The sequence below is a fragment of the Ovis canadensis genome, chromosome X (assembly GCF_042477335.2).
Source record: "Ovis canadensis isolate MfBH-ARS-UI-01 breed Bighorn chromosome X, ARS-UI_OviCan_v2, whole genome shotgun sequence".
Lineage (NCBI taxonomy): Eukaryota > Metazoa > Chordata > Mammalia > Artiodactyla > Bovidae > Ovis > Ovis canadensis.
Genome location: NC_091727.1, coordinates 77,903,183 through 77,917,332, shown reverse-complemented (window position 1 = coordinate 77,917,332; position 14,150 = coordinate 77,903,183). Strand labels below are relative to the sequence as shown.

At 38.8% G+C, this 14,150-nt stretch overlaps 1 protein-coding gene across 4 annotated transcripts in view; it reads right to left on the bottom strand.

Moving 5' to 3' along the window:
- APOOL (apolipoprotein O like) overlaps positions 1 to 14,150 on the bottom strand; it is an 85,503-nt gene that overhangs the window by 25,710 nt on the left and 45,643 nt on the right. For all 4 annotated transcript variants that reach the window (XM_070290349.1, XM_070290352.1, XM_070290351.1 and 1 more), the window contains one exon: positions 3,331 to 3,450. In XM_070290349.1, the coding sequence (XP_070146450.1) occupies positions 3,331 to 3,450 (120 nt within the window). The remainder of the gene's footprint in view (positions 1 to 3,330; positions 3,451 to 14,150) is intronic.

Here is a 14,150-nt window from a genome sequence, read left to right as displayed (position 1 = left end):
AACTGTGGACAATTCTGAAAGAGATGGGAATACCAGACCATCTGACCTGCCTCTTGAGAAATCTGTATGCAGGTCAGGAAGCAACAGTTAGAACTGGACATGGAACAATAGACTGGTTCCAAATAGGAAAAGGATTATGTCAAGGCTGTATATTGTCACCCTGCTTATTTAACTTCTATGCAGAGTATATCATGAGAAACACTGGACTGGAAGAAACACAAGCTGGAATCAAGATTGCCAGTAGAAATATCAGTCACCTCAGATATGCAGATGACACCACCCTTATGGCAGAAAGTGAAGAGGAGCTAAAAAGCCTCTTGTTAAAAGTGAAAGAGGAGAGTGAAAAAGTTGACTTAAAGCTCAACATTCAAAAAATGAAGATCATGGCATCCGGTCCCACCACTTCCTGGGAAATAAATGGGGTAGCAGTAGAAACTCATGTCTATAGAGTCAGAAATGCCATCCAACTATCTCATCCTCTGTTGTCCCCTTCTCCTCCCGCCTTCAATCTTTTCCAGCATCAGGGTCTTTTCAAATGTGTCAGTTCTTCACATCAGGTAGCCAAAGTACTGGAGTTTCAGCTTTAGCATCAGTCCTTCCAATGAATATTCAGGACTGACTTCCTTTAGGATTGACTGGTTGGATCTCCTTGCAGTCCAAGGGACTCTTAAGAGTCTTCTCCAACACCACAGTTTAAAAGCATCAATTCTTCAGCACTCAGCTTTCTTTATAGTCCAACTCTCACATCCATACATGACTACTGGAAAAATCGTATCTTTGACTATATGGACCTTGTCAGCAAAGTAATGTCTCTGCTTTTAGTATGCTGTCTGAGTTTGTCATAGCTTTTCTTCCAAGAAGCAAGTGTCTTAATTTCATGGCTGCAGTCACCATCTGCAGTGATTTTGGAGCCCAAGAAAATAAAGTTTGTCACTGTTTCCACTCTTTCCCCACCTACTTCCCATGAAGTGATGGAACTGAATGTCGTGATCTTAGTTTTTTGAATGTTGAGTTTTATAGTGTGCATTAGAAAAATAAATAAGACATTCATCTTAGGATAGAAATCATCCTACACAGTTTTTCAATAGGAACATATATTCTCTGCAAATCAACATCATATTAACCCATTGGAGGGATTAAAGCTTTAAATCAAATTACTCCTTTTACCTGTTTCTATTTTAATACAGGAAATATTGTTACACACATTTTTTTTCAATAGGTATTATCTCAATTACATCAGAAGAAAAATGAAGGTATGGAATAATTTACCAGTACCAATTGCCCATTGTCATGCTGTACTCTATCAATGCAACTACAAAACACAGTGTAAATATATAGTCTCCTTCTATGAACTATATGCTATGAAATCATGGAATAAAAACAACAAAAGAAAACGACAACAATAAAATATTTTCAAAAAAAAGAAAATAGAAATAATTGCATTAAATAAGAAAGAAATAAGTTATTGCTATTGACAAAGTATTAGTAACTTTGTCTCAGATATTTTCATGATGATCAGATGCAGAACCTGTTCATTGTGTTTTAAAGCTGTACAAACCAACAGGTATCCTAATTGCCACTGAGCTATTTCTCCTTAGGGATTGTCTCTTGAGAAAATGTTACCTTCGAAGTTATAATACTTACAGACCAGTTGATTGGGAATCATGTAACTGTTGAGGAAGAAAACTAGTCACTTCTTTTGGGAAATTTTCCTTATCTGTGTTTAGGAATTCACTTTTACCACTGGAGGTCACTGCTACCTAAATTTCAGAACACTAAGGAATAGGAATAGAAAATGAATTTGCCCTCCATGATTATAAGTTTAATGCGGAATGTAATTTGAGTCAGAGGTAATTTTTAGAGACTAGATTATCTTTAAGAAAAAATTAGAGAGGAAATGTTTACATTGAAGATGGAATGCATTTAAAGCACCCTCCTTCAACTTATTCAGTTCAACATATTAACAGAATAAAAAGTTCTTTTGGTCTTAAATTGGGTGATGGAAACAATAGCAATTTAAAGATCTCTCAGGAACAATTTCCCTCACTATGGAAAATGAGCTCTTAAGAGACTTCAGTCTGAATCATCCAGATGTTGACATATAGACTCAGGGGCATGATTCAGACCCTATTAGTTAAGCTATTTCTTGCTAAGACTAAACTATAGTACAACTAGTAAAACTATTAAGAGAGTATTAAAAGTCTATCAGAATTGTTTGACAGGCATACAATAAAACACCATATATTCATCAGATGTTTGAAATGCCAGCTGAAATGACCATAGTTCAAAGATTTGCTATTTAAGGACATTAGAATTTTCTTTCTAAAAAGAATGGATTAGAAACAAAAAAGGCACAAGGGTTCACAATTGGATAGGTTAGATTTGAGGAAAAGTTGTGTGGTTATTAGGTCACAATGATTAAAATAATAGTACCAACATTATCACTATGACATTGATATGGGAAATGTTGATGTTAGCATACATCTATGTGGATGTGATAATGAAACAGCAGTAATGTACTAGCTTATTCCACCATTCTACTGCTGGATAGTGTCGATTCAAAGCTAAGTATTAAAATAAGGTGAATTCTATTCTGCCCAATAGATGACTATAGTCAGAAACGGCTTATGAACCAAACCCAATATGTGAACATTTTACTTAGTCAAATAAGGAACAATGCAGAAGTAACCTCAGAACTTCATGTAAAAGCTCAAACAATGTTTTGTACATGCCGTGTGACATAAATGCTTGTTGAACTTCTTTAATCTACGCAGTAGTGGTAGAGTACATTATATATGGCCACAAATTTTTTGCTACTATTCATACTGAGAGATGGCATCTAATTCCTCTCCCATAAAAACTTAGTGACTTTATTTAACAACAAAATGTTGTACAAGTAACCTTCCTGGATATCTTAAGATAGGTAGGAAGCTTGGTGAATTGTGACTAGGGCTTCTTGTAACATTTTCTCTAGAAGCCCTGAACTGTCCATGTTAAGTTATCTGACTACCTGAGGCTGAGTGTAGATGCTTCAGTCAACATTCCCAGCTGAGCCCAGCCTTATAACCATCTGTGACAAGGTACCAGCGATGAGAATGAAGCTGTCTTGGACCCTCTAGATAGTGACCTTTGTCAATAACATATGTGAAGAATCAGCTATCTGAAGTATGATTAAATTTCTGACTCACAAAATCATGAGTTAGAATAGTCACCATTTTAAGCCATTAAGTTTTGGGGCAGTTTGTTACATATCAGTGGATAACTGGAACAACTGTTATGTAAGACAAATGAGAACCCTCTGATATTAAACCACTATCAGAATTCACTTACCTTGCACCAGCCAATATAATGACCAGTTGTAGTGCGAATGGATGCAAAGCCCATTTGTAAATGACCAGGCTGCTCTTCAACATATTTAGACTGGAGAGGTGGTGCAGTATATATGGGGAGCTAAAAGGGGAAAAGTTCATGTCAAAAATACAAAATAGCTGGACTTCTTTTTTCTAGCATATGGGAGGATAAGAATCCTTACCAACCTTGCTACTGAAAACAACTGAAAAATGCTGATAAAATATATTTTGCATGTGTGCTAGGTCACTTCAGTCACATCTGACTCTTTGAAACCCTATGGACTATGTAGCCCGCCAGGCTTCTCCAGGGAAGAATACTGGAGTTGGTTGCCATGCCCTCCTCCAGGGGATCTTCCTGACCCAGGGATCGAATCTGCATCTCTTATGTCTCCTGCATTGGCAGGAAAGTTCTTTACCACTAATGCCACCTGGGAAGACCAAATTATATTGTAAACCATTTTAAATGTAGGAATAACCTGGTAACCTGTTTATAAAGACTATTCAAAAGAGACATTAAGTGAAGGCAAAAATGCAGAGATGAACAACAAAACCAGCTTTTATCTTGATGTCATTTGCTGTGAAACAGATGGTTAATGGAGTATGGATTCAGAAAACAAAACCCAGAATGAGCTTGAAATGGGCAATTTTACTGGAAACCATTTAAAAACTGGCATCTCAAGGTGCTGCATCCCAAATTAAGGTTGAGCTAGAAATAAATATTTCACTGTAAGGGACTGTTAAGATAACTGATTGTCTCAAAGATTGGTCACTGAGTAGAGAAGAAAGAACATTTCCTAAGAATTTTCAGTCATAAGTGAGCACAAAACTATCTCAATAATCTAAGAAATCTCAAATCAAGTGTACATGTAGTGTGGTCCCAAGCTGGTATCCCCCACAGATATGTAGCAGATGCAAATGAACAGATTCTTTCTGGAGGAAGCCACCCAGGCTTCAAAGAATTACAACAGATAAAGTTCTATGAAATATGAAACACAATTTTTAAAAATTTAAAAAATTCAAAGAAGCAAAATTAGAAGAAAAATAGAAAGGATCTTGACAAGAGCTAGCAGAAACAACAAAGAGCAGAATCAGAGCTGCAAAATGTCTACACTAGAACAAATGATATGAAACACATTTTTTTTTTCTGTTGACAATGAGGGTTACTCCACTTCTTCTAAGGGGATTCTTGCCCACAGTAGTAGATATAATGGTCATCTGAATTAAATTCGCCCATTCCTGTTCATTTTAGTTCACTGATTCCTAAAATGTTGATGTTCACTCTTGCCATGTCCTGCTTGACCATGTCCAGTTTACCTTGATTCATGAACCTAACATTCCAAGTTCCTATGTACCATTTTTGTCTACAGGATCGGAATTTACTTTCAACACCATGCCCATTCACACCTGATCATTGTTTCTGCTTTAGCTCAGACAAATCATTCTTTCTAGAGCTATTTCTCTGCTCTTCCCTAGTAGCATATTGTACACCTACCGACTTGGGGTACACATTGTCCAGAGTCATATATTTTTCCCTTTTCATACTGTTCATGGGTTCTCAAGGCAACAATACTGAAGTGGTTTGCCATTCTCTTCTCCAGTGGACAACATTTTTCCAAAACTCTCAACCATGACCCATCCATATTTGGTGACAAGAGTCCAAAATGCAGTACATGGGGACAATCTCAAAAATGACAGAATAATTTCAGTTTGTTCACAAGGCAAACCATTCAATATCATAGTAATTCAAATCTATGCCTCAACCACTAATGCTGAAGAAGCTGAAGTTGTATGGTTATATGAAGACCTAACCTAGAACTAACATTAAAAAAAAAAAAAAAGATGTCCTTTTCACCATAGGGGATTGGAATGCAAAAGTAGGAAGTCAAGAGTTACCTGGAGTAATAGGCAAGTTTGGCCATGGGAGTATAAAATGAACTAGAGCAAAGGCTAATAGAGTTTTGCTACAAGAACACAATGGTCATAGCAAACACTTCTTCAAACAACACAGAGATGACTCTACATATGGACATCACCAGATGGTCAATACCAAAATCAGATTATATTCTTTGAAGCCAAAGATAGAGAAGCAAAAACAAGACCAGGAGCTGACCGTGGCTCAGATCATGAGCTCCTTATTGAAAAATTCAGGCTTAAATCGGAGAAAGTAGAGAAAACCACTAGATTATTCAGGTATGACCTAAATCAAATTCTTTACAAGTATACAGTGGAGATGATAAATAGATTCAAAGGATTAGATCTGATAGAGTGCTTGAAGAACCATGGAGGGGGGTTCATAACATTGTACAAGAGGTGGTGACAAAATCATTCCACAGAAAAAGAAATGCAAGAAGGCAAAATGGTTGTCTGAGGAGGTCTTACAAACAGCTGAGAAAAGAAGAAAAGCAGAAGGCAAATTAGAAAGGGAAAAACACACCCAACTGAATGCAGAGTTGCAGAGAGTAGAAAGGAGAGGTAAGAAAGCCTTCCTAAGCTAACAATGAAAAGAAATAGAGGAAAACAATAGAATGGGAAAAACTAGATATCTCTTCAAGAAAATTGGAGATATCAAGGGAATATTTCATGCAAAGATGGGCACTACAAAGGATAAAAATGGTAAGGACTTAACAGAAGCAGAAGAGATTAAGAAGTAGCAAAAATACACAGAAGAACTATATAAAAGCCTTAAGACCTCCATAACCATGATGTTGTGATCACTCACCTAGAGCCAGATATCCTGGAGCATGAAGTCAAGCGGGCCTTAGGAAGCATTACTACAAACAAAGCTAGTGAGGGTGATGAAATTCCAGCAGAGCTATTTAAAATCCTAAAAGATGATGCTGTTAAAGTGCTGCACTCAATATGCCAACAAATTTCGAAAACTCCTCAATGGCCATAGGACTGGGAAAGGTCTGTTTTCATTCCAATCTCGAAGACAGATAATGCCAAAGAATGGTCAAACTATCGTACAACTGCATCAATTTCGCATGCTAGCTAGGTAATGATCAAAATCCTTCAACCTAGACTTCAGCAGAACATGAACTGAAAAATTCCAGATGTACAAACTGGATTTAGAAAAGGCAGAAGAATCAGAACCCAAATTGCTGACATCTGTTGGATCATAGAAAAAGCAAGAGAATTCCAGAAAAATATTTAATTCTGCTTTATTGACTATGCCAAAGCCTTTAATTGTGTGGATCACAACTGCAGAAAATTCTTAAAGAGATGGGAATACCAGACCACCTTACTGTCTCCTCAGAAACCTGTATGCAGGTCAAGAAGCAATAGTTAGTACTGGACATAGAACATGGACTGGTTCAAAATTGGGAAAGGAGTATGTCATGGCTGTATATTGTTATACTGCTTATTTAACTTATATGCAGATTACATCATAGGAAATCCCAGGCTGGATGAATCACAAGCTGGAATCAAGTTTGTCAGGAGAAATAGCAACAATCTCAGATATGCAGATGATACCACTATAATGGCAGAAAGCAAAGAGGAACTAAAAAACCTCTTGATGAGGTTCAGAGAAGAGAGTTAAAAAGCTAGCTTACATAATGGAGTATTACTCAGCCATTAAAAAGACTACATTTGAATCAGTTCTAATGAGGTGGATGAAACTGGAGCTTATTATACAGAGTAAAGTAAGCCAGAAAGAAAAACACCAATACAGTATACTAATGCATATATATGGAATTTAGAAAGATGGTAACAATAACCCTGTATGCGAGACAGCGAAAGAGACACAGATGTAATGAACAATCTTTTGGACTCTGTGGTAGAGGGAGAGAGTGGGATGATCTGGGAGAATGGCATTGAAACATGTATAATATCATATATGAAATGAATCGCTAGTCCAGGTTCAATGCATGATACAGGGTGCTTGGGGCTGGTGCACTGGGATGAGCCAGAGGGATGGTACGGGGAGGTAGGAGGGAAGGGGTTTCAGGATGGGGAACACGTGTATACCTATGGTGGATTCATGTTGATGTATGGCAAAACCAATACAATATTGTAAAGTAATTAACCTCCAATTAAAATCAATAAATTTCTATTAAGAAATTTCAACATTTAAAAAACTAAAATCACAGTATGGCATCTGGTCCCGTTCAGTTTAGTTCAGTCGCTCAGTCACGTCCAACTTTTTGCGACCCCATGAACTGCAGCACGCAAGGCCTCCCTGTCCATCACCAACTCCCAGACTCCACCCATACCCATGTCCATCAGTCAATGATGCCATCCAACCATCTCATCCTCTGTCGTCCCCTTTTACACCTGCCCTCAATCTTTCCCAGAGTCAGGGTCTTTTCAAATGAGTCAGCTCTTCACATCAGGCGGCCAAAGTACTGGAGTTTCAGCTTCAACATCAGTCCTTCCAATGAACACCCAGGACTGATTCCCTTTCCCATCACTTCATGGGAAATAGATGGGGAAACAGTGGAAACAGTGGCTGACTTTATTTTGGGGGGCTCCAAAATCACTGCAGATGGTGATTGCAGCCATGAAATTAAAAGACGCTTACTCCTTGGAAGAAAAATTATGACCAACCTAGATAGCATATTGAAAAGCAGAGACATTACTTTGCCAACAAAGGTCCATCTAGTCAAGGCTATGGTTTTTCCTGTGGTCGTGTAAGGATGTGAGAGTTGGACTGTGAAGAAAGCTGAGCACTGAAGAACTGATGCTTTTGAACTGTGGTTTCTGAGAAGACTCTTGAGAGTCCCATGGACTGCAAGGAGATCCAACAAGTTCATTCTGAAGATCAGCCCTGGGTGTTCTTTGGAAGGAATGATGCTAAAGCTGAAACTCCAGTACTTTGCCCACCTGATGTGAAGAGTTGACTCATTGGAAAAGACTCTGATGCTGGGAGGAATTGACGGCAGGAGGAAAAGGGGACGACAGAGGATGAGATGGCTGGATGGCATCACCGACTCAATGGACGTGAGTTTGAGTGAACTCCGGGAGATGGTGATGGACAGGGAGGCCTGGCGTGCTGTGATTCTTGGGGTCCCAAAGAGTTGGGCACGACTGAGCAACTGAACTGAACTGAACTGAAGAGGGTAGACCATAAATATTCTCACCACACACACACACAAGGAAAATGGTAACTATATAAGATGTCAGATGTTAATTAGCTTGACTGTGCTCATTTTACAATGTATACATAAGTCGAAAAATCAAGCTGTACACTAAATTTAAGAAGGCTTTCTTACTTATCCTTGCTAGTCTCTGGGACTCTGTATTCAGTTAGGTATAGCTTTTCCTTTCTCCTTTGCCTTTCAATTCTCTTCTTTCCTCAGCTACTTGCAAAGCCTTCTCAGACAACCTCTTTTCCTTCTTGCATTTCTTGGTCACTGCCTCTTGTACAATGTTCTAAACCTCTGTCCCTAGTTCCTCAGGCACTCTATCAAATCTAATAAAGACAGAAATGGTATGGATCTAACAGAAAAAAAAAAGTGAAGTCGCTTAGTTGTGTCTGACTCTTTGTAACCCTATAGACTAGAGCCTGCCTGGCTCCTCCTTCCATGGGATTTTCCAAGCAAGAATACTGGTGTAGGTTGCCATTTCCTTCTCCAGGGGATCTTCCTGATCCAGGGATTGAACCCAGGTCTCCCACACTGCAGGCAGATTTTTTACCATCTGATCCACCAGGGAAGCCCATGAGAAGATATTAAGAAGAGGTGGCAAGAATACACAAAGGAACTATGAAAACAAAGATCTAATGACCAAGATAACCACGATGATGTGTTCACTCACCTAGAGCCAGACATCCAGCAATGTGAAGTAAAGTGGGCCTTGGTAAGCATTACTATGAGCGAAGCTAGTGGTGGTGAGGGAATTCCAGCTGAGCTATTTAACGTCTTAAAAGATGATGCTGTTGTAGTGCTGCACTCAATATGTCAACAAGTTTGGAATATCAGCAGTGGCCACAGAACTGGAAAAGGTCAGTTTTCATTACAATCCCAAAGAAGAGTGCCGGAAGCCAGTGTGAGGAATCCCGCCTGTGACAAGGTCATGAGGTAGGAAGCTGACATATGCAAGGCATGCTCAGACTTCAGGGACCCCTCTGGAAATTCCTAAGCATGTATCCCAACAAAAATCTGCCGGTTTTTGTGCTCTGCTTTTCCACTCTTCTGACATTCTCTGGAAAAAGTCAATTCAGGGCTTTAGTCTTCTTCATTTGAAAGAGTGTTTCAATCCAAAAACCCCTCTGATGGCTTTCTAGCCTGCCTGCAGGACTCATACAGCTGCGTGAGTGATTGTTTGAGGCCTCCTGACCGCAGGAGGCACAGGAAGCTTAAAACATCCTAGGAATGTAGGGGCTTGCAAGGAGTAAAAATCTTTAGAATAGGACTGATTAAAGGTTTCATTTGTTGACCCAATACTTGCTGCCAAATTTTCATATCATTTATTTTTAGATATAGTTGGTATATCGAAAAACAAGTAGTAGACCTTGTATTAGCAACATTAGATCTTTGAGTTAAGTACCTTCTTTATTATAACCCACTGCACCTTTGTTCTATAGAGATGCAACTTTAGCGCTTTAAGGAGATGTAGATTAAAGAAAAACACTTTGTTAATGAAACAAAATTAACATTCATTAAGGAAGAAAGCCAAAAAGTGTTAACAAGCCTCTTGGCCAGAAGATAATGGAAATCACCTGAGACCTTTTGTATACAAAATGATATACGGAAAGAGTCTGGGTTTCGAACGCTACATAATTTTGTGTTACCCATTGATCTCCATGTTTTATAAAAAGTATAAGAGGCCTTCTGAACAATAAAGGATGGGACCAGATTCTCGGACCAGCTTCTCAGACCAGCTTCTCGGACCAGCTTCTCGGACCAAACTAGTCTCTTGGCCTGGTCTCTTGGGAATCTGGCTCCCCCCGTGTCTCTCTCTCTCTCTCTCTTCTTCTCTCCCTTTCCCTCCCTCTGCTCTTTACTTTAATTTCAGGCTGAATTTCCATCTGGGGCGCGGAGGCTCGCCAGGTCTACTTACTTGCCCTGGCTATTAAGGCCCGCGTGAAAGGGAGCTTAAGGAGAGGCACCCTTAGATATTCAAGCGGGCACCGGTGGCCCAACGTAGATGGTGCAAATTCCTTGTCTGGAATTTTATTGGTCTTCCGCGTAAACCAAGCTATTCAGCTCTCTTCCTCCACTTAATCTACTTACTACACTATAGTTTCTTAATCTAATCTTATATCAATCAATAAACAAGTCTTTCCACGCCAACGTCATCCACCCTTCGATTTCCTTGGACCCACTGGGGCTGGACCCCGGCAGAAGAGCAATGCCAAAGCATGTTCAAACTACAGTGAATCTTCAGTCATTTCAGATACTAGTAGGGTTATTTTCAAAATCCTTCAAGCTAGGCTTGAAGGTATGTGAACCAAGAAATTCCAGATGTACACACTGGGCTTCAAAGAGGCAGAGGAACCAGAGATCAAATTTCCAGCATTTTTTTTTTGCCTAAATTTATTTATTTTAATTGGAGGCTAATTACTTTATAATATTGTACTGGTTTTGCCATATATTGACATGAATCTGCCACAGGTATACACGTGTTCCCCATCCTGAACCCCCCTCCCACTTCCCTCCCCATACCATTCCTCTGGGTCATCCAGTGCACCAGCCTCGAGCATCCTATATCATGCATCAAACCTGGACTGGCGATTTGTTTAACATATGATAATATACATGCTTCAATGCTATTCTCCCAAATCATCCCACCCTTGCCTTCTCCCACAGAGTCCAAAAGACTGTTCTATACATCTGTGTCTCTTTTGCTGTCTTGCATAAAGGGTTATCGTTTGTCAGGGAGTGTTTAACAGGAGGATTCCTACGTACTGTTTCTCACAAGTCTTTTGTTTCTTTCTAAGCACAACAGCAGGCTGCTCTGAGGAACTGAGATAATTGTGTGAGACAGGCTTGAATCTCCTTTAGTAAACATTATCTTTATGACAAAACTGCTTAGTCTCAATCCCCTTTCTTGAGATATGGATTGTCTTCTGACCTTGTGACCATTATTAATCCCTTGTTCCCTTGGTAATGGTTGCTGTACGTTTGGTTTTCTGATCTTTATCATTGTCAAAAGAAATTTCTTGTACCACAGCCTATATATACTCACAGAAAAATCATTAAAGCACCTTTGCTCTATCAGAGCTTAGATCCCTGTGCCTTTCTTTCTTTCTTCCTTCCTCCCTCCCTCCCTCCTTCCCTCCCTTTCTTCCTTACTTTCTCTCTTTCATTCTCTCTTTTGCTCTTTCTTTCTCTCTTTCTCTCTCTCTCTCTCTCTACCTCCGGATCTCTCTTTCACTTTCTTATCATCGCCTCCAGGCCACCAGGTCCTGGTCCACTAAAGGACCTCAACAATCTTTACTGTCTTTCTAAATTCCATATATATGTGTTATTATACTGTATTGGTGTTTTTCTTTCTGGCTTACTTCACTCTGTATAATAGGCTCTAGGTTCATCCACCTCATTAGAACTGATTGAAATGCATTGTTTTTAATGGCTAAGTAATACTCCATTGGGTATATGTACCACAGCTTTCTTATCCATTTGTCTCCAGATGGGCATCTAGGTTGCTTCCATGCCCTGGCTATTATAAACAGTGCTGCCATGAACATTAGGGTACATGTGTCTCTTTCATTTCTGGTTTCCTCAGTGCATATGCCCAGCAGTGGGATCACTGGTTCATATGGCAGTTCTATTTCCAGTTTTTTTAAGCAATCTCCACACTGTTCTCCATAGTGGCTGTACTAGTTTGCATTCCCACCAACAGTGTAAGAGGGTTCCCTTTTCTCCACACCCTCTCCAACATTTATTGTTTGTAGACTTTTGGATAGCAGCCATAAGACTGTTGTGAAATGGTACCTCATTGTGGTTTTGATTTGCATTTCTCTGATAATGAGTGATGTTGAGCATCTTTTCATGTGTTTGTTAGCCATCTGTATGTCTTCTTTGGAGAAATGTCTCTAGTTCTTTGGCTCATTTTTTGATTGGGTCATTTATTTTTCTGGAATGGAGCTGCAGGAGTTGTTTGTATATTTTTGAGATTCATTCTTTGTCAGTTGCTTCATTTGCTGTTATTTTCTCTCATTCTGAAGGCTGTCTTTTCACCTTGCTTATAGTTTCCTTTGTTGTACAGAAGCTTTTAATTTTAATTAGGTCCCATTTGTTTATTTTTGCTTTTATTTCCAATATTCTGGGAGGTGGGTCATAGAGGATCCTGTTATGATTTCTGTCAGAGAGTGTTTTGCCTATGTTCTCCTCTAGGAGTTTTATAGGTTCTGGTCTTACGTTTAGATCTTTAATCCATTTTGAGTTTATTGTTGTGTATGATGTTATAAAGTGTTCTAGTTTCTTTCTGTTACAAGTGGTTGACCAGTTTTCCCAGCACCTCTTATTAAAGAGACTGTCTTTTCTCCATTGTATATTCTTGCCTCCATTGTCAACGATAAGATGTCCATAGGTGTGTGGATTTATCTCTGGAGCTTTCTATTTTGTTCCATTGATTGATATTTCTGTCTTTGTGCCAGTACCATACTGTCTTGATGACTGTGGCTTTGTAGTAGAACCTGAAGTCAGGCAGGTTGATTCCTCCAGTTCCATTCTTCTTTCTCAAGATTCTTTTGCTATTCGAGGTTTTTTGTATTTCCATACAAATTGTGAAATTATTTGTTCTAGCTCTGTGAAAAATGCCATTGGTAGCTTGATAGGGATTGCATTGAATCTATAGATTGCTTTGGGTGGTGTACTCATTTTCACTATATTGATTACTCCAATCCATGAACACAGTATATTTCTCCATCTGTTAGTGTCTTCTTTGATTCCTTTCACCAGTGTTTTATAGTTTTCTATATAGAAGTCTTTTGTTTCTTTAGGTAGATATATCCCTAAGTATTTTATTCTTCTCGTTACAATGGTGAATGGAATTGTTTCCTTAATTTCTCTATTTTCTTGTTATTAGTGTATAGGAATGCAAGGGATTTCTGTGTGTTGATTTTATATCCTGCAACTTTAAAATATTCATTGATTAGCTCTAGTAATTTTCTGCTAGAGTCTAGGGTTTTCGATGTAGAGGATCATGTCATCTGCAAACAGTGAGAGTTTTACTTCTTCTTTTCCAACTTGGATTCCTTTTATTTCTTTTTCTGCTCTGATTGCTGTGGCCAAAACTTCCAGAACTATGTTGAATAGTAGCAGTGAAAGTGGGCACCCTTGTCTTGTTCCTGACTTTAGGGGAAATGCTTTCAATTTTTCACCATTGAGGATGTTTGCTGTGGGTTTGTCATATATAGCTTTTATTATGTTGAGGTATGTTCCTTCTATTCCTGCTTTCTGGAGAGTTTATCATAAATGGATGCTGAATTTTGTCAAAGGCCTTCTCTGCATCTATTGAGATAATCATGTGATTTTTATTTTTCAATTTGTTAATGTGGTGTATTATTTTGATTGATTTGCAGATATTGAAGAATCCTTGCATCCCTGGGATAAAGCCCACTTGTTCATGATGTAGGATCTTTTTAACGTGATGTTGGATTCCGTTTGCTAGAATTTTGTTAAGAATTTTTGCATCTACGTTCATCAGTGATATTGGACAGAAGTTTTCTTTTTTTGTGGCATCTTTCTCAGGTTCTGGTATTAGGGTGATGGTGGCCTCATAGAATAAGTCTGGAAGTTTACCTTCTTCTGCGATTTTCTGCAAGAGTTTGAGTAGGACAGGTGTTAGCTCTTCTCTAAAGTTTTGGTAGAATTCAGCTGTGAAGCTGTCTGGTCCTGGGTATTTGTTTGC